This window comes from Eupeodes corollae, chromosome 1 (assembly GCF_945859685.1).
Source record: "Eupeodes corollae chromosome 1, idEupCoro1.1, whole genome shotgun sequence".
NCBI classification, from domain to species: Eukaryota; Metazoa; Arthropoda; class Insecta; order Diptera; family Syrphidae; genus Eupeodes; species Eupeodes corollae.
Window position 1 is genome coordinate 259,573,533 of NC_079147.1, and position 21,470 is coordinate 259,595,002.

The 21,470-nt window shown below is 32.8% G+C and overlaps 1 protein-coding gene across 2 annotated transcripts in view; it reads right to left on the reverse strand.

Annotated features, from left to right (window-relative positions):
- The window catches only part of LOC129942567 (SOX domain-containing protein dichaete), a 103,536-nt gene that overhangs the window by 50,267 nt on the left and 31,799 nt on the right, over positions 1–21,470 (reverse strand). Inside the window, exons 2-3 of one of the 2 annotated variants that reach the window (XM_056051566.1) lie at positions 17,576–18,129; positions 17,103–17,251 (exon numbers count right to left, since the gene is read on the reverse strand). In XM_056051566.1, the coding sequence (XP_055907541.1) occupies positions 17,103–17,251; positions 17,576–18,108 (682 nt within the window). In that variant the 5' untranslated portion in view covers positions 18,109–18,129. Of the gene's footprint in view, positions 1–17,102; positions 17,267–17,575; positions 18,130–21,470 lie in introns of both variants that reach the window. The other variant, XM_056051565.1, reaches the window with a different exon arrangement.

Consider the following 21,470-nt stretch of genomic DNA (forward strand, 5'->3'; position numbering starts at 1 on the left):
CCAAATTTGAGTACTATTTTTTATGAAAAAACGGACTGTTTATATAAAAATTACTGAATATTGAAAACAATATTTTCTGTGAAATAAAATAAGTTTGAAGCCAATATTTTTAATTTTTGCAAAGCTATTTGAGTCGAAAGTAAATGTTTACCAAGTTTTTTAGAGTTTTATTTTTTGTAAAAAAAAACTGTCAATTCTTTTTTTTTTCAAAATGGTATTGAATGTTGACAACAATATCTTTTGAAAGACTAAAGTAAATTAAAGCCAATATCTCAAAGTTTTGAGAAGATATTTGAGTCGAAAATCAATTTTTACCAAATTATATTCATTTGTTTTAGGTTTTCATTTTTTGTAAAAAAAGCTATCAATTCGATTTTTCTCAACATTTTTCAGAATGTTGAAAATAATATTTCTTATAAGATAAAATAAGTTTGAAGCCTAAATTTCCAATTTTTGAATAGATATTTGAATCGATATTCAATTTTTACCAACTTTAAGTAATGTTTTTTTATATTTTTATTTTTAATAAAAAAACTGTCAATTCGATGATGAGGTAGTAATTTGTTTTTAAAATTTTGTTTTAACAAAAATATTTATTTACCATTTGTACCTTGCAACTTCGAAAAATGTCAAAATCGATCGAAATAACTCCTAATTTTGCATTTAGGTAAATTGACATATTGTCCAACAACTATATGTCCCAATTACATTGGAAAAAAAGTTAAAGCACCTAATTTCTCACCTTTATGAATAAATCAAAGTCAATGTTTTAAAAAAAATTCAATTTCAAATATGAATGATATAAACTCCTAAATTGCAAATATTCAGTCATGTTGAAAGTTCTAACATTTGATTAACCCCTTTTGATATTTTTGCGAGTAAATCTAAGTAAAGAAACCTGGAAAAATATCCAACATGAGTGCATTCCATTTGACTGCATTTCGAAACAAACATTTGAAAAAAAAAATTTGGAAAACAAAACATTTCTGTCTGAAACTTTAGAAAAAAAAAACAATTTTTACGACTGATACTTCTGGCATATTTTTCCCATTATGACGATGATGGTTTCCTCTTCGTTTGTGAATTGTGATGCTCCATAACCTTACCAAAGGATCCAACATCAGAAATGGATTTATTCATATTTCAAAAGAAAGGGTGCACATGAATCCAGTTCAACTTATGTCTCTCTCTCTCTATATGAAAATGAGAGTCAACGACGACAACAACGAATACGAAAGACAGAACCAGGCTAACAATAAGTCCGTATTTTAAAACAATACAAAAATTCCTCAAGCTATTCTCTTTTATTTTTCTATTAATGGAATGAATACTTAGTTGAATAATTGAAATTAAAAAAAAAGAAATAAAACAGAAGGAGTTGTCGCCATCACCCGCACCCACCCGTTCAGTTCGTATCGGCCATGGAGAAATGTTTCTAGGGTACAAAAAACCTACAAGAAGCCCTTTACTTTCGAGACCTGAGGTAAATTTTTACTAAGGACCTCTCGTGTTGTTTATACCAGTATCAGACTTGGTCTCATTCTGTTCTGACTTTCTCTTAATGGTTTTACTGAAAGTTTGTTCTTTCTGTTTTGTTTTTTTGAATAATTCTTTTGTTTCACTTCATTGTTCAGTGTTCTGTTCATTATTTACAACAACAACGAGAAAGAATGAGCACAGAGCAGTTAAACAAAAGGGGTTGAAAGGATTAAGCGTGTTGGTGTCAAGGGGTTAAAACCTAGACGAGGACGATGGAGATGACGATGACGACCGACCGTTGCTCGTCGACGACGACCGAGACAACGAAGACTTTTATTAATAGCTTTTAATTACGGAAAGTAATGTTTTTATAATTAATTACGAATGAATTGTTTGTTATACGATTATACCTTTATGTATATCTAAATGCTTATACATAAATTCAAAAGAGTTTAAAAGTTCTTCTTTCGAAAAAAGGGACAGTCTCAGCCATTACAGTGTATTCTAAAGTGTTTTTTGAGGTAACCCGAGACATAACAATATTTTTGGAGTGAAAATGTAAACAGGGCACTTGACAGCATCAAATTATAAACACAAACTTTTTTGTTTAGAGAAATAAAATACCGAAATAAACTTAGCACCTTGATTTTGTTTGGACACCGAACAATAATCGACAAAAAAAAAATTAAATAAAAACTTCGAGAAAATAATGCTTTCAAAATATTTACAAAAATTTGTAGCCATGTTTTGCTTTTTCGTAATGTTATGAATGAAAATAATACGACGTTGCAGTACCCGTGGAATGATGGTTAGTGCATTGGATTGTCATGATAGAGGTCTTGGGTTCAATTTCTGCCTACTGCCAAATTTTCCAAGAGTAATTCTTGGCATGAAAAGTGCTTTCTCAAATTATCCGTTCAGATTCGGCATAAGATTGTAGGTGCCCTCCATTCCTGACAACATTACTTGTACACAGGAATGGTTAAGAGTAGTAAGTCGCTAGGCCCTAGTTTCCAGCGGACTGTTGCACCGCCTTATTATTTAATACGACGTCAGTGAAATTAAGTTGATTGAAACTATGTTTGTATCAGAATTGAGTTGACAAATAAATGATACCTGGGGTCAATTTTAAATTTGAACCAGACCTAAACGTCAAGTTCTTTAATTTTATTCGACATTTCTCAATTTTTGATAAATACAATTTGAACCATGGAAAGATACACAGTCGAGCAGTGTGTTAAAGTTATCTAGGTTTATTTTAAGATTGGGCGTTTAAATCAAAATGCTTAATGTGCACTTCGTGATTTTTTCGGTCAATTTAATCATCCAAATGCGCTTACAATCGGAAAAATCATGAACAAATTTGAGCAAAGCGGGTCTGTAGGAGATGTAAAAATACCAGTGAATGCTTGTACAATTCCTATTGCTGAAAATTTTACTGTTGTTCGCGCAAGTGCCGTCCATTTCAGTTTATCGTAGTACCCAAAAATTGCACTTCCCGGGCTCTTCGTTGATGAACATTATGCACAAAGACTTGACCTTACAAGGTATAATTGACTCATGATTTAAAGCCTCTTGACTATTTCAAGCTTCGTCAATTATGAAAATGGTTTAAAAAATGGCAACAGTGGATTATCAATTTCCTACAAAAATTGATGAGGCACATTTTCACTTCAATGGATTTGTCAATAAGCAGAATTGTCGCATTTCGGTTCATGGTGTTCGCTATCGTGAGATGATGTGGTCCGGATTGGAAGGTATCGATGTTGTCAATACTCAATAGGACGGTGCCACTTGCTTCTCATCTATCGAAACAATGGCTATTTTGCGTGACAAATTTAATGGTGGCGCTGTCAATTGGCCGCCAGGACCAATGATTTGATTTTTAATGATTGGACTTCTTTATTTAAAGTTATTTGAAAGAAAAGGTGTACATCGATAAGCCAGCAAAGTTTTAAGAGATAAAGAATGAGATAATTCGGCAAATTACTGGCATAGCCACAATTATTCCTCAGCGTCATAGAAAATTTAAACTATCACCTAGGTTGCACCGGCCATTTGGCCGATATTTTGTTCCATGAATATTTAAACTAAAACAATATTAACATAAAAAAGCAAAACAATATCGGCCCTAAATAGTTAACTACCCTTTACTATACTATGATCGGTTAACTTTTGTTGAAACCTACTTCAAAAATGTCAAATATGGCTTTATTGCCAGAGACATGTCCTTGGGATATAAACTGGCCACCAAGATTATGCGATTTGAAACCGCTGACACTGTGTCAAAAATGGTCGAAAATAAGTCAAAAGAATCGATGCTTGCAACAATTCGCATGGTGATCATTTAAACGATATAGTGTTTCAAATATAATGTCAATATTTAAACTTTATAATAAAAGAGAACTATCATGAAAAAAGTGTTCAATATGTGTTTTCTTTACGATTACTTTTGAAACCGCAAAATGGATGACTTTGTGCTTTGCATTGTAATGTAATACAAAAATAACATTTTTGGATATTTGGTGAAATCTTGATAAAAATTGGATTGACATCTTCAAAAAATAGAGCACGGAATTGGTAAAACCTTTTTTATGACTCGAATAATTGATTAAAAAATCTCGGGAAACAAAAAAGATATTGTAAGTAAAATACTGTTCTTAATTTTTGGAAAAATCCAACAACTACAGACTGATAATTTTGTTTTTTGATTCAAATAAACTATTTGTATTTTGTTCAACTTTTAGAAATATAGGAAAATGGGTACGAACAAAATGTTAAATATGCTAAATATTGCAAAGTAAATATCATTAATAAAGAAATTGAAAACCAAAACATAGAAATTTTAAGGCAACGGTGGAGTATCCGCAAAAAATAAACATGAAGCATTTTTGGTTATTGAAAGCTGTTCGTTAAAAACCATTTCGTTACTGAGAAAAAGTAACATGAACTAAACAAATGATTTTGTTTGATTAAGTCTTTTTTTAAGTCCAAACAAAATCTATATTTTTTTACATCATTTTGATCGGTTTTAAGTTTTGAAACAATTTGTTAGATAATAAAACCGAGATGTGAAGCTATAACTTGTTCCTATTTTTTTTTATTAAATAATAATGTTGATATGTCAAAGATACAGTTGTTATCGCGAAAATAGATGGGTTCACTTAAGTCATAGTTAAGTTTTGCAGTAAAATTTTCTTAAATTTTAGTTTGTTGTCCAGATTCCTTGTGAAGATGTACGAATAATCTTTCCAATCTTCCATATTGACCGAAACATTAAGTTGTAGAGAGTATCTCCTTGATATAAGGTCCACTTTTTATAGAACAAAGTTTAAGAAGAGATTGCATGTGTTATAGTACCCGTGTTTTGTTGGAAAATCTATCAATAGCATAGGAGTAGGATTTTACACGAAAAACAAAAACAATGTCCGTAGTATGAATACTACCGATAAAAGTTAAAGAAAAATCTTACTACGGATTGGTTTTTGACATTTATAGGAGTCTCGAATGGATCTTTCTTGATTTCGTTTCCAGATGTTGGTACGATTGATATTGCATTTATATATCGATGGCTGTGTTCGTTGAGTAGTTGTGCATTTGGAATCATGTGATTTCCACTGGGGAACTAATTCAATCTATTACTGTTGATATTATTTAGTGTTGTTAATGAAAATGGACTAACGGAACTTATTTTGCAAGAGAAAACTATAGAAATGATCATTAACTTTTTCTATGTTTCCATCAAAGGTTTTTATCAGTTCTGATGAAATAAATCTTTTTGGTGTTTCCACCGCACAAGAAAATTCAAAGAGGATTAAGTTTGAAAGCACTTTCTAAAATGCAAACGGTGTTTAATTCGTGTTAAACAATGAAGAAAGAAGTTATTTGATTAAAACAAAACTATATTTTTGTACACAAACATGCGAATAAACAGGCCCTAATGTATTATCTCTAAAACCAACTCCTCCCCACAGTTTTTTCTTCACAAATTTTGAATCGATTCAAGTCGAATCAAGCTCATTTCAACTCGATTCAGGAATATAAAGAATTGACGTGAGCTTTGAGCTCGCTTCAATACGAAATGTAAATGTAGTATTCTACGAACAAACCACCTGCTTGAAGCAATTGTTAAATTAAATTTTATTATAGAATCTTAATTTCCAGATATTTTCTTTCCATTTCTTCTTAAAAATTGTTAATTTTTAGATTTAGTTGTTTTTTTTTTTTTTTGCTGAAGTTAATTTTAACTTCAGATTTTTACAAAACTTTCTTCTATTTGTTTTTTTTTTTTAATATTATTATTCTGACAATTCTTCTTTCTGTTGTACCAATTTTTAAATACAAAGATCTGGCTACTGCCGATGGGCTTCTTGGGGAAATTCTACTATACTATTAATAGAATGCCAAAAAAACACGGGTAATAAGTTTTGTTAAACGGATTTCTGAATGAGATGTATCCCTAATAACAAAATCGAAGTAAAGCTTCAAAGTTGAAATAAATAGTGGAGACATTCCCGTTTCCAATAAAAGCATATAATTGGGAAACTAAATGGAAATTTTAAACATTCGTTTCAAAAAAAAAAAACTTAAGTAGTTTTTAAACTTGTTCATTTTGCTGGTAACCCCAAACGTGAGCGGCATAAGTTCATTTGTAATCATACAAGAAAAGACTTCCATGTGCTATTAAGTGCTGCTTGTGTTAATTGAAGCTTGTTAAAAATTTGGCTTTTAATATTTAAGTTTGAGGTTATTTTCATTTCTTTTAAAGTAAATTTCAAATTTTCTTTTCTGGCATAACTTCCACCAGCCTTAAGTTCACTGTGAGATTCAAATTCTTACAATATTATTCAAGGTCCAAAATCATGCGACTTAGTCCTTGGGGGCTGTCCGATAACAAGTCTATATCATCAGCATACATCATGAGTACTTTAATCGTCCTTCCGGCCCACAAAATTTCACCACAAAGCTCTTCATTCAGGTCATCAAGAAACAGGTTGAACAAGAGGGTTCTAAGCACACACCCTTGTTTTACTCCCAATGCTGTTGTGAACCATTCTGGCAGATGCTTGCCATTTCTTAATTTTATTTTGTGTCCCAGTACAAGAGCTGAAGAACATTAAGCATCCGCGTTGGAATTCCCATGACTGAAAGCTTGTAGAATAGTGAACTCCTATCGATAGATCAAAAGCGGTTTTGAAGTTTACATAAAAAGTTTTTTAGTTTTATTCTGAAACTACTGGGCAATATTCATAAGGGTACAAATTTGGTCAATTGTTGAATGATTTTGTCTACAACCAGCCTGAAAATCACTAAAAAAGTTCTTATTGTCGACCCATGCTGTGAGTCTTGCGTAAAGTAATATTGCGAAAATTTTCAGGACGGAAGTACCTCTATAATTCTTTACTCAATCCAAGTCGCCTTCTTTGTGTAGTGGAAATAAAATAGTCTTTCGGAAAGCTTTTGGTAAAATGTTTTCACTAGATATTTGTTTAAACAAATCCACCAACTCAATTAAAGCTTCTTCTGTTAATTATTTGTAGAACTCAGAAGGTATTCTTTTTCTTCCTGTTGCTTTGTTATGTTTAACTGTAGAAATAGCTTCTTTGACTCCCTTCAAACATATGTGATGGTCAGGGAAGGTAATCATTTACAATAAGAGAACTGGCGTATTGCATTATCGATCCGTTGTTTATAGGGTTAAGAAGTTTGCAGAAGTGTTGTCTTTAAGGATATTACGATGTAAACTAACGCCAATAGTGAAAGGTCTGCCAGTTGTCCCCCTTATCGCTTTTAAAAAACATTTTGCATTGCCTCCTGCACTAACCCTAGCATGAAAATCCAATTCCAAAATTTTTCAAACTCAATTTTTCTTCCATTTTCAATCCTCAAAGATTATTAAACATAACTACTAGAGTTTGTTTCTCCAATAAGGATTTTTTTGTTTCAAGGCATCTACATTAGGCATATGTGACAAGAATTTCCTTCTCTTAGTGTTTCAGCTTTTCATATTCTACAAGGTGGGTTATTTTTTGGAATTGTATTTAGATTTGGGTGTATGTGTAATAAGGGCTTTTCAATTTAAAATTTGTGGGTCTTTTATGTCCGTTTCTAAATATTGTCATTTCCCTATTTTCTGTATGATTCTGTAATCTGATATACTTAACTCTTCCATGAATATTTGAAAATCCCATGAGATTGTCACAATTTGTCCCCATATTTTTTCAATTCAGTAAAGTTCCAAAACTATTCCCTTTAGACAATATGTAGATAAAATATTTGCAAACTCATTGCTTGTCACTTAATCACAGAATCCTTATAGCTGACATGTTTGTCAACTTCAATTTCGTATGCGCGTTGCATCACTTCACTTAGTAAATCACTTTAAGTCGTTAACACACATTTAGTGTCCTGTTGCTGTGCCGTTACTGGTACATACTCGAATTAATATAATAGAGAATAAAATACTATAAAAGAAAAACTATAAGCAACAACAAAACAAACGAACTAGTCTGCTATTCGTTTAACTTCTCAGAAGCCAAACAATGAAGGAATTATTTGCAAGGGTTGCCTTTGGCTTTTGTTAGATTTAAGCCTCTATAAAGACCAAACGGGCGTTATGTACGTCTTCTTTCGTATGTCGTGTTAACATACATAAATAAGTTGATATGTTGTGACGGGTGGGATGCGAAAAAATAAGAATTCGCCTACTCATCTTCACGTTGCGTGTGCACTTCACCCCAATTTTCAATGATGATCACGATGACGAGGAACGACTGACAAAGACGTGTGTCTTCACTCAATTCCAATCACATTTAGACGCCACGTGCCTCAAATCATATTCATCCTTTCGTTACATTACGTCCGCCCTCAGAATATAGTCTTGTAGGTACATCATCATTCTAAAAGCATAAGCAAATCCGTCCCGTGTTGTCGTCATCGTCGCGTTGTTCTGAGATTCCAACTCTCCTAATAAACTTTTCGAATCATCAAACCCCGAGAGTTCATTGTGTTTTGGTAAGAATCTTGGGCCAAGTTGAAGGTAAAAGATTTCGAACATCGCTCGACTGTCAAAATAAAGATAGTTTCACGTCGCTTGTATTGAAATCTTCCCACCGGAGTGGGTCTTGTCTGGTTCAAAACGAACACACCGCAGACACAGAAGCCGAATCTAATCAAATCACACCCTACCCTTTAAAAATTGGGCTACAAAATCCTCCCAGAAGTTAAGGTATTCGTATAACGATGTGGCCTGTAATGGCAGATTAAAATTATTTAATTTCCTAATCAGAACAAAGCCATCTCGTTTTCGGCAACGAATGGAAGACGATAAGCTACGAACACCTTCGAATCGGGGATTTATAAAAGAAGAACTGCAAAATCCCCCAAATTCGAATACGAGTATCCTGAACTTGTCGCCATTTCTATGAATTCAATTTAAAGTTTAGACCTTAGAGAGAGGAATATTCTCTTTGACTGTATGTGTATTGTGTTGCAAGGACGATTTCATTTGTGATTTTTCCACCTCGATTTTGTTTTTGCTTTCGAATTTTGCTGAACGAAAACTTTTCATTCGCAGGACTTTCTCTGGGTGTTTTGAAATAGTAGGTACAATGAAATTGGGGGAAATATTCGATTTTTCTTTTCTTTTCTTGTTTTTTTTTTGTTTGTGTTATAGATTTTCAATGTGTCCTTTACTGGACGGGCATGAAGCAAAATATAAAGGATCTGAGGATTGACATTTCATTGTGTGAATGAAAATTTTTGAAAAAAAACAAGAATGGAGAACAGAACTTTTGTATAATGTATGGAGAAAATCCATTATACTGAATTGACAGGATAATATTTGCTGTCAGTTTCAGCTTTTTGTTATAATATGAGCTAGGATAATGGGTATAAAAAGGATATTCTATATTTTAAAGAACTTTTTTTTTTATTTCTTACTTTTTTATTCTTATGATTTTGTTTGTTAATATAAAAAAGCTTTTTGTGCTTATTCTATAAAGTAAGTAGGTAAAGGTGGAAAAGTTTTATGTAATTTTAAAAATTGAAAAAGTTTTTGCTTTGAATGTGAGATCCTGGCTAAGATTAGTCTAACCAATGAAAGTAAACAATTTTTTTAGTCGAAACAAATTTAACATGATCAATGTAAGAAGCCAACCGAAAATATAATAAACTTAATATTTCTCCGACTGGTGGGAAATTTTGCACATTTCGTCAAGATTTGTATAGCAGAGTCTTGAGATGTTTGGCCCGTACCATCATCCTGTTGAAACTATGCGTCTTCGGTGTCCATATCATCCAATTCAGGCCACGAGAAGTAGGTGATCATCATTATCATGGTCACCATAATTTTCGGTAATATGGACTGATAACGCCTCCAGCCCAAAACCGAACCAAGCAGTAACTTTATGTTATCGTCCTCCACGTGGGTTGCCGTTCCAAATCCGTCAATTTTTCTTATTCACGTAGGTACCCATTCATCCAAAAATGAGAGTTATCGTAACAGATAATTGTTCTACCGAAATTGGGACCAACTTCCAACTGCTCCAAAATTTAATGAGCGAACACACGACGCTGTGCACGGTCGTTTGATTTCAGTTGGATTTTATATGGGTGCTGACCCAAATCACGACTCACGAACAACAGCGATGTTTTAGGAAGATTCGTTTTGTTTATTAGGAATTTAGAAAAACAAAATATATCACTTTTAAATTTCCGAAGATGCTAATTGCAGTCGGTCGATATTTTAAGTTTCCTGAAATCTAAATCAATGTTTTTTGCAGCCATCTCTCGACTCGACTGTAGTAATTCAAAAAAAGTGAAATTGGATCAAGATCAAATATCTCATAAACCAATAAATCTATCGACTTTTAATAACTGATATTTTGAAAAAAGTGACGTCATACCGAATTTGTAAATCTTAAAATGGTATGAAACCCAAAATTGTTCACAAAGTTCAAAAAGTCAAAATACATTGTAAATATAAGAGCGCCAAAAAACAAACACAAACTCGCATCTACAAAAAATCCTATAGTGAGCCAAAGCAGAGGGCAGCATGCCCCCCCCCCCCCATAAATATTTCACTGTTCATACGCCATATGCTGCGTACTTGGACTTTGAGCAAACAAACCATTTCCAATTGAAGTAAAGTCAAAGAAATTTTGTTCGGCTTTCTTGACGTTCCGTGTTTTTGGGCGATTTGACATTTTTTTCGTGTAATGTTTGCGTTTGCGATAAAATTTACAACTCAAAATGTCGTAGTGCTTAAAATAAACAAAATTTTTTTCAGAACGCTAAAAATTTGAAACACATAACATTTCTTGGGCGATATGTCAATTAGTAATTTGGGCTAATTAATTTTGGCCTTTATGGAACTTTTTTTTGAAAAAGTTTTTGTTCTATTTTTGGGCGATATGAAATTTTTAATATTTTACCTTCCTTTTATTGGACCAAAAGACCGAGCGATTCTTTTTATTTGGAATTGCATAAGAAACACATGACAATCAAATTGTTTTGATATTTTTAATTTTATGACATGGTTTTGAGCGGAAAGACATAACACGCACAAATTTTTAAGTAAGTTTAATACTCTAGTCCGTCATAATGGACCAACACTGACCTAAGTTTGGCGATCACGTTATCAATCGTTTTTTTTTTTCGAAAAGATTAGATAACTTTTCATTTGAGGCCGTCTGCCATTATTTTGAAGCATTTTACAAGATAGTAATTAAAACGTTTTGTGTTAGATGAAAAAAAGTTTAAGTCAATACCCGTGTTTTGTTGGAAAATCTGTCAATAGTATAGTAGTATAGAAGTAGGATTTTAAACGAATAACAAAAACAATATCCGTAGTATAAATACTACCGATAAAAGTTAAAGTATAATCTTACTACGGATCGGTTTTTGACATTTAAACGAGTCTCGGTGGACCTTATGTGATTTCGTTCTCAAATGTTGGTATGATTGATATTACATTTATATCTCGATGGCTGTGTTCGTTGAGTAGTTGTGCATTTTGGAATCATGTATTTTCAATTTGGGAAAAAATCAATTTGTTACTGTTGCTATTACTTAGTTTTGTTGATGAAAATGGACTAACTGGGCTTATTTTGCAAGAGAAAACAATAGAAAAGATAATTGAGTTATGCAGTGTTTCTACCAAAGGTTTGCCTCAGATTAGATTAGATAAATCTTTTTGGTTCCACCGCACAAGAAGATTTAAAAATGATAAAGGTTGACAGCACTTTCTAAAATGCAAATGGTGTTTTGATGTTTCTTATGAAGTGCAAGTGAGATAGTTTGATTCGTGTTAAACAATGAAGAAATGATTAGTTCAGCACCATATACAAATATGCTACCTACTCTATGTGCAATTTTTTTGTTTAATTTGATTAAAACAAAACTATATTTTTGTGTACACAAATATACAAATTAACAGACCATAATGCAAAATCAGTAAAACCAACTGCTGCACACTTGTCTTCAGAAATTTTGACCCGACTCCGATCCCCGATCGGAATCGAGTCGAATCAAGCACAACTCGATTCAGGTATATATAAAGAATTGAGGTGAGCTTCAACACCACATGTTAATGTAGTATTCTACGAACAAACCCCTTCCTTGAAGCGATTGTTATATGAACAACTTTGTACAGAATCTCAATTTCCAGATGTTTTCTTACCAATTCTTCTTGAAAATGTTCCATTTTATTAGTTTTAGTTAGTTGTTTTTTTGCTGAAGTTGATTTTAACTTTTGATTTTCACAAAACTTTCTTCTATTTGTGTTTTTTTATTATTATTCTGACAGATTTTCTTTCAGTTGTGCCAATTTTAAAATGCAAAAATCTGGCTACTGCCGATGGGTTTTCTTGGGTATTTTCTACTATACTATTTATAGAATGGCAAAAAACCACGGGTAATATCTTTCATTGTTCGCAAGATACTTGACCAAAATCCATTGATCTGTTTTTAGTTTTTAGTTTAAAATCAATTTTAATTACAATTTCCTAAAGGTTTTTATTTCTTATACAAAAATACTAGAAAAACTATCTTATGTTAAAAACAAAATTTTAAATCCAATACCTTCATTTACAGTCGGGAAAAAGTTGCCAACATATTGGAATCAAACATTAATTTTAAATAACTTTAAGTAACTATTATATTTAATTTTTTTAATTGTATAACAATTTGAAGGGTCGTTTTTGATAATGTTGATTGAAATATTGATTTTTGTAAACAACTTATACCTTTTAAATATCACTGAAATCATTTTAAGTTCTGAAATTCAAAATTACGCTTCTTTTTTTTACCGTAAGATTGAAAACTTTTTTATAATAATCTTTTTTGTTTATCTTAAGTTGTTCAGATCTATAAATGCTGTTATTGTAAAAAACATTTATTTCAATATTAACAAAAAGACTTTATGAAAATTCTTTTGTTCCAAACAATTTCAACAACGTGGTTATATTCGCAATCTTCAAAGAAGGAGATACCACTCAGCCAGAGAACTATAGAGGAATCTCGATCTTCAACTCGCTAAGAAAGATTCTAACTTCAATTCTTTTGAAGGGTTGCCGGAATGGAATGAGAACAACAATCGACTAACCATGTTTCCAGGCAGGATTTCGATCGGGTTTCTCAACGTAAGGTCATAATATATTTTCTTTGACGAGTATGGCCAGAAGATCGATTGAGTAGAAAAAGAAATTATATGCCTGTTTGGTGTATTTTAGAGCAGCCTTTGACAAGGTAAATATAAATGCCTTGATGTACAAATTGTCATCCTTAGGAGTTTCACGTAAGTTCTTACTGTTTGATTTCAACTTTCTTGCCTCATCTACTACATCAGTGTGGGACGGAACTAAATTCTCTGATGGTTTGAAACAATATCAGGTGCCCCAAGGGTGTATATTAAGCCCGATATTATTCGCCTTGTTTATTGATGACGTTTGTGATGTACTACCGGGTGGAATGCTCTTTGCCGGGATACAAATCAAAGTTTTGCCCTACCCCGACGATTTAGTGACTGGCTGGCAATCCATCTACCCTTCAGCAGCAAATCAACAAACTTAATATGTTTTGTGAATCCTGGAGTCTCTGCTTCAATACTAAAATACTACAAGACAAAAATAATTATTTTTGAACAGTGGCAGAGAAGAAGACTCGCAGAAGAAAACTGGTCCCTAAACAACGCGCTTATTGAGGTCGTTCATTATTTCAAATATCTTGGAATTTTGCTTTCTTACAATCTTAATTTTACGAAACACGTGAAAGAAAAAAGCAACGAAGAAAAAGTAGCCCTTATAGCTTGTTATTGATATTATTTTAATAACACCATATAATGAAACACAAGTGAATAACTTTAACTTTATTATATTTAAAATATTAATTTTAGGTTGGGAGCTTTGTAGCATCCAGCACACAAGACAGACGAGAATATTCTAATAATTAAATTAATGATTATAAAGTTCTTACAAGGAAGAAATAGCAAGGAGGGAACCAAAAACATTCTGATTTAGGATACGTTCAGAATTTTCGAGATCGGAAGCGTTCATTAATTGAAAGTAAATAATGGTCGCGTTCAAACAAGCAACTTATATATGTATGATGCGATGCAACTTTGTTAACGCGATTGAGTATTAGGTGAATAAATTAATATCCACTACATCACCCTCCCCCAATCGAGCCCCCCATCCATGAGATCAGATTTTTGCTTCGCTTTTCAAACACCGAAATAATAAATACAGTGCGCTGGTTTCAATCTATCGATAGATATAGATACATCTTTGTTTTTAATTTGTACTACGAAATATTTTCGTAAACGTCGAATTACTTTGTATGGGCCCTCATAGGAAGGCGTAAGGCCGGTTTTAACTTTGTCGACTCTTACGAAAACTTGTTTGCATTCGCTCAAATGCTTTGGTATAAAAATCTCTTGTTCTGTTTGTCTAGTTTCTGTGGGTATAAGGTTTCTCATCGCGTTGCGCAGTTTTTCTATTAAGACGTCAGGAGAACTTTCTTGTTTTTCATTGCTAACGAAAATTTCTCCTGGTAGTCTGAGATTCTGCCCATACATCATTTCTGAAGCAGAAGAGTTTAAATCCTCTTTTACTGCGGAGCGGATTTCTAAAAGAATAATTGGGAGTTCTGAGTTCCAGTTTATAGTGTTGCATCAAGCCTTAAGCGAGCTCTTTAGTTGCTGTGAAAACGCTCAACCATGCCGTTGGCTTGCGGGTGATAAGGCGTAGTGTGTATTCGGTGCACCCCTAACAACCTTGAAAGTTCTCTGAATAGTTTGGACTCAAATTGACTCCCTTGGTCGGTAGTAATTTTCAAAGGTACACCAAACGAGATATGAAATTTTCAACAAAAGTTTTCGCGACTGAATTGGCTGTTATGTCAACAAGAGGATAAGCTTCAGGCCAACGCGTAAATCTATCAACGGCTGTTAGGATATAAGAAAAACCATTGGATATGGGAAGAGGTTCTACCAAGTCGAGGTGAATGTGGTCAAATCGTCCTTTTGGGACTTCGAATCTACCATGTTCTGACTTGGTGTGTCTTTGGACTTTGGACTTCTGACATCCTAAACAAGATCTGGTCCAGCTGTTGATGCTTTTGTTGATGTTTGGCCAGAAGTATCGATCTGTTTTGAGTTTTCGCGTGGCGCGTATGCTTGGATGAGAGATCCCGTGAAGAATGTTAAAAACTTTGAAACGTAAGGAACTAGGAATGAAAGGCCTGTTTTTGTTATTGGAAGTTTCGCAATAAGTGAGGGAATTCGAACGCTTTTAGTGAGAATGAAGATTTCTTTGAGTATTAGGTGAATAAATTAATATCCACTACACCCTAAACTTGACGGTGCCTTAGTTTTACTCTAGCCAACAAAATCGATATTAAATCCAAATATCGTGTTTTTCAAGCAACTGATGAACATATCTCCACCGAACATCTTTTAAGAGCCTCAAAAAAATTATCAAGAAATTTGTAGGTATAGAAAATTGAACCACCAAATAACATTACAGGCTAATTACTTCAGGAACGAGTTTTCTTCTGATGCTATTAGTTACATATTTAGAGGCCAAATACTCAATCTTAACTCTATGCCGCATAGAACTGATCTTCCACAAATCTGTAGCCTTTGTAACACCGGAGGACCAGAAGAAATCACACACTTCTTTGAATCATGTCCTCTACTCCAAGAAATAATTTCGAACTGTGTTTTCTTCCCCCAACTCCTATCTATGAAGTCCTTAATGAAGATTTTGTATGGTCAACTATCTACAAATATTGCAAACACGTTCCAAAGTTTGCTAATCACTATTTTGTGTTTCAAATCATGTAAAAATTGATATTTCAAAGCAGTATTTTTAAAATTTAAAATACATTGATTTTTTTTTTAAATCAGCGTTAAAAGCAGGCGGAAAATATGAATTATTTTTTATTAAAATCATTATCTTTAGTTATTCGAATTAATGATGCACATTGAAGTTAAAAATCTGTAAATGTTCTAAGAAAATTTTCAAAACCCATTTTCACACAATTTCTATAAGCCCATTCCTATTTATATAAAAGTGGATAAAATGTTGTAAAATTGTACGTTTGCTAAGTTTGAGCTACAATTTTCGAAACTAAGAAAACTTAATATGCAATTAAGTGAGGCTCTTTATCTCTTATCAAAAAACTGACATCTTTATATTTTCGAAAATCCTTGTTTATGAGTACATTTTCTTTTTTCCACAACTCGTTATTTTTTATTTCGAATAGTGTAAGACTTGTTCTTGATTATTGTCGAACGAGACCAGTCTCCAATACTTTTTTAAAATGCATGCAATTTGAACAAGGCATATTTGTCTTAAAATATCTTAAACAAACTCATGAGTCATAATTTATTGGTTTTTGTGTATTTTAGAAAAACAAATTCCACAAAAATGTTCCATGACGCAATTGAAATTATCTTTTGGGCATGATTTATTTTTCCATTTATTCACAACAAACATCAATTACGCCCTATTAGAGTCGACCTAACATAACATAGCTAACCCGTCCTCAATCATCCAGATAATTCCTGTAAAACCTCACATTTCCAACGCCCATTATCATCGAAAGTGAATTGAATACATACACTACACAGCATCACCCCAAAAATCCATTCGAATTCAATTCGCACTCACTCACCACCGAAAGCGAGACCGAAATCGACCCACCCCCTAAGGTCAAATATTTAATCTTCTCTTACCCCCTTAAATAGAATGTAATTTTTGGAATAACATCAAGTGCATACTTGCACCCTTAGCTTAGCCTCAATTGTTCTGCAAACAATACCTCTCGTATTCGTATATCGTATCGTCGTAGATTTAAGAAGGATGAAATACAAAATAAAACAGTTGAAAAAGAGAAGGGGACCCAATACACACGCCTGGGGGACTTCAATTCACATTCATTGAATTTAATTGATCGGCATATGTTTGGATTTTGTACAATTTTGTTTTTGATTCTTGGATTCTTGGAATGTATCTGTATCGAGATATCTGCAGGGTTGGGGATATTGTTGTGTGATTAAATGATTATTATCACGACACGACTAGTAATGTGACACTAAGAATCTAGATGAATTGACTCACCTAATCTTTTGGAAATCTCTGAATTGTGCATCTTGGGATTGTCCTGGGCGATTTTGCGTCTCTGCAAACGTGACCACACCATGAAGGCATTCATTGGGCGTTTTATGTGCTCCTCGGCTTGACGTTTTGTTGTGTTTTGGATCATCAAACTAAAAAATACATCACTAGAACAAAACAGTTTTGATATTGATTCATTTGCTTTTGATTGATTGATTGACTGAGTTATAGCAAATTAAAGAAGGAGTTAAGAAACAAAAGTTGCACATAACTAAATTTGAATGAAAAGGGACTCAAGAAATGTGTTAGCAAGCATGTTTAGGAAAAACGTTATTCTAACTTGAATGCAATGCAAAAGCAAATACAAAATGGCAGAACAATGTGTGTTTTGTAATGGTGGCCGGCGGTGGACCGCACCGGTCTCTATAACAAACTGCTTTGGGTTAGGATGCTATACAAAAGTCGTGAATAATTACCTGGCACTACTTCCGCTATTCATGAGGCTCCCCATGTTTTGGTGCAAATTTGTCATCGGCGATGATTGCGAATTATGATGCGATGCCGTAGCATGAGGATGATGATGGGGATGATGGTTGGAATGCGGATGGTGATGTGAATGGTTCACTTGGTGGGATGACGTGGAGCCGCCCTGATGATGCAGAGGATGATGATGGGTCGTGGTGTGATGGTGCAGGGATGAAGACGAACTCGTTGGCGGTGTTATTGATAATGAGGCCACAGAGGAGGAGGGTGTCACCGATGACGATGTCGAAGAGCATGCGGCTGCAGCTGCAGCCGCTGATGCGTGCAGGTTAAGGGAGTTGAGAGCCAGCTGATGGTTGTGATGGGAGCTGCTGTGATGATGCGAAGACAATTGACCAGTGGACGAGGACGACGACGATGTAGGTCCTGACGAGAGGTGATTTTGCAATGATTGACCTGTAGAAATTGACAGGGGATGCGCTAGCGATATCCCCGAGAGAGACAGCGATGGTATTCTGTCCATCATTTTGTTGAGTTATATGGTGTGCTGGAAATGTAAGGACAAAAATACACAATGTTATAATAGTACAGCAAACATGTATAAAAGGAAGGATAACCTACAAGGGATTTACTGAATGCTAAGGGATGGATGATTTTATGAAATAAAGTAACTTTAAACACAATTAGAGAAGTCGCAACAGTCAAAATCCAATATATTGACAGTTAAAATAAATCTTTAACACCCTTAACCTTAAACGGAGTTACAAGTTGGCCTCCAAGACCGTACCATATAAATCCGTTTAACTATTTTCTGTGGTCATATGTAAAGCAAGTAGCAGCTGCTTGCCCAAAACAATTTACCACTTAGACGATAACATTCGACTTGTTATTGCGGATCATATTCGCGGCCTTATGGAAGATATCATATTTTAATTATACTCGCAATGTCAGAATGTAAATTAAAAACGTTTATTTATTTCCATTTTAAAGTTCTATACCTCTGTAATACCTCCGAAAGCCTTTTATAATCTTAAGACTAAAACCTTGATCTTCATCATTTAGACCGCCAAACAATGTTGAATAAAATTCACGCGCATAAAACCCCAAGACAAGAACAAAATCTCATTACTTAATCAGGAATTACAAAATTGGATTCCTATGCATAGCTGGTTGTATGAATAAGAGATTCAAGACACATAATTTATTACACTTAACACCGACGAAGTCTCCCTCCAACCATTGATCATCACCCAATTAGTTGTTGACTTGATTTTAAAAAGAATTGAAAAACAAAAAGCCAGAAAAAAGAAGACTATGGAAATGATGCACCATCTGCTTGGGTATATAATGTTTTTGAATTGACATAAAGTCGTCTTAGCTCTTTCAACTGTGAGCTCTGTCTTATTGTTCTTACAATTCTTGATCTCATCAAGTTTGGTTTTCTATAGATATACAAAATATACACAAGAACAATATTTTTCGCTGATTGTGATTTATTGACAAGAAGTGAGAAGAATTTAAAATATTTTATCGAGCGGCACGTCAGGTTAGGGCTCAATAAAAAACCTTCAATAATCCAAACATATGATTAGATAGTATTTATTGTATGTATATGGGGCTTTATGAATTAGAAAAAGGAATAAATGTTGTTTGTTTTGAATACATTTCCAGCTTTGAATCATCTTAGAGTAGACTAAAAAGGATTAGTTTTTCTGATATTGTATGGAAGTAAAATAGGATATGATTTACAATCTTAAGGGAACTATTTATGGTATCTTAATTTATTAGGGTTTTCCGTTTAATATTGGAAAAATAAGTGTGTTCATTTGGTTAGTTAAACAGCTCCTTAGAAATATTCTATATACAATTTTAGAATTGTTTTACGTTAGGCTAATGGTACAGTGGAGCACCTCCAAACTGAAGCAAGAAGAAAATAAAATGTGTTCCTTAAACTTAACACTGACAATTTTTTTTTGGTTTAACCCTTAAGTAGACCTTTATATACTTTTTAAATATTGTCTTTAATGTATGGATCTTCAAAAACGTTATATTGTCTCTGTACATACACAAATTTTGTGTCATAGCTTGCATTTTTTTTTTTAAATATTTATCTTTATTTATCTTTTGAAGTTAACTAGTTCTGAAAGATGTTAGAAAAGAGCTTACAAAAACATCGAGTTTTCTTTCATCCACTAGCAAAGTGTTTTATTTGCAAAAGAGAAGTTTACATTTTATTTAGAAACAACGATATTATATTCGTTGCTTATACATAATTATTTTCAAGTACTTTAGATGGAAATATGCAGTTCAAAAATTGCAAGAATTTAAAAATGTGGTTGAGAATAAAATTTTTAATATTCCATATTTTTTGTTGGAAAAATGCGATGGTCAAAAATTTGACAAGTTAATTATTTGGTTCAGTTAGTTTGTCTGGTTTAAAAGTTTGTAGGTCTTATATAAACTAATACAAATTCTATGAATGATATTAATTTGAAGTCAATACCTTCTGTTGTTTACGAGATATCGAGGACCGAACATAAATTTTTACTAAATTTGCCTACTATTTTTTGTAGATTTTATTTTTAATAAAAAAACGGACTGTTAGATTTTTATAAAAAAAATTTACTAAATGTCGAAAACAAAAAGAGATAAAACTAGTTTGAAGCCAATATTTTTAAATTTTGAAAAGATATTTGAGTCGAAAGAAAATTTTGACCAATATTTAATATTGATTTTTTTTAAGTTTTTGTAACAAAAAAATGTCTATTCAGTTTTTCTCGAAATTTGACTAAATGTTGAAAACAATATTTTTTAAAGGATAAAATAAGTTTGAAGCTAATATTTCAAATTTTTGGAAAGATATTTAAATCGAAAATCTATTTTTACAAACTTTTAATATAGTTTTTTTTTTTTAGGTTTTTATTTTTTATAAAAAAACTGCCAATTCTATTTCTCTCAAAATTTTACCATATGTTAAAAACTTTATTTTTGTTGCACAAAATTGTTTTGGAAATATAATCATTTCGCATTCGCAAATTTTTCGAGGTGACAAATATTTTGTTACATTTTTTTTTGATTTATAAAAAAAACTTAAATTGGATTTTTTTAAATTTTTTAAATTTAAATCAAGTCTTTAGCATTAATTGTTCGAGAGATGTGTAGGGTTTACCAAAATGTTCTCCTTTTTTTTAAATAGCTTTGGTAAAAGAACACCTATTAATTTTCTTGAGAGCCCTTTCTGCATCTTTCTGCATTATTATATGCATAATAACATTTATTTGAAGTAGTTATCTCTACTGGTATTTGAACGTGCGAACTTTTAAGGTGGGTGTCCATTTAAAAGCAAACATGCTGAGAATCGTTCTCAAGCTGCTCTCTAGAGCGATCTCGCAAGTTTACATAGTCTGGAGAGTAGCTCGTGGAGAGTTGACAAACTACTCGATCTTTTTGAAAGTCACTCGCAAGTGAACACATGTGTTTACCGCTATCCGAGATAAGCTCGCGGAATACCAACACGTTTCGTATTTTGCGAGTAGCTCTCGAGAGTTAACATGGCAAAGCAGTGGACATTGGAGGAAACCAATCAACACATTGAAAAATATGAGTCAGTTGAATTATTGTGGAGAACTACAGATAAATCTTTTCGCGATAGAAATAAAAAAAAAGTAGTATTAACTGAATTTGCGCAACAGTTTTCGTGTTCTGAAGACGAAATAAAAAGAAAGCTTCATAACTTAAGAAACCAGGTGGTATTCATTTTTAATTTCAAAACATTTTTTATAATCGTGAAAAAATATTACAGATGTCCCAAGAATTAAAAAAAATTAAAAAAAAAGAAAAAGTGGAGCAGGAACTGACGAATTATGTAGCAGTAAGTGGCCCTATTTT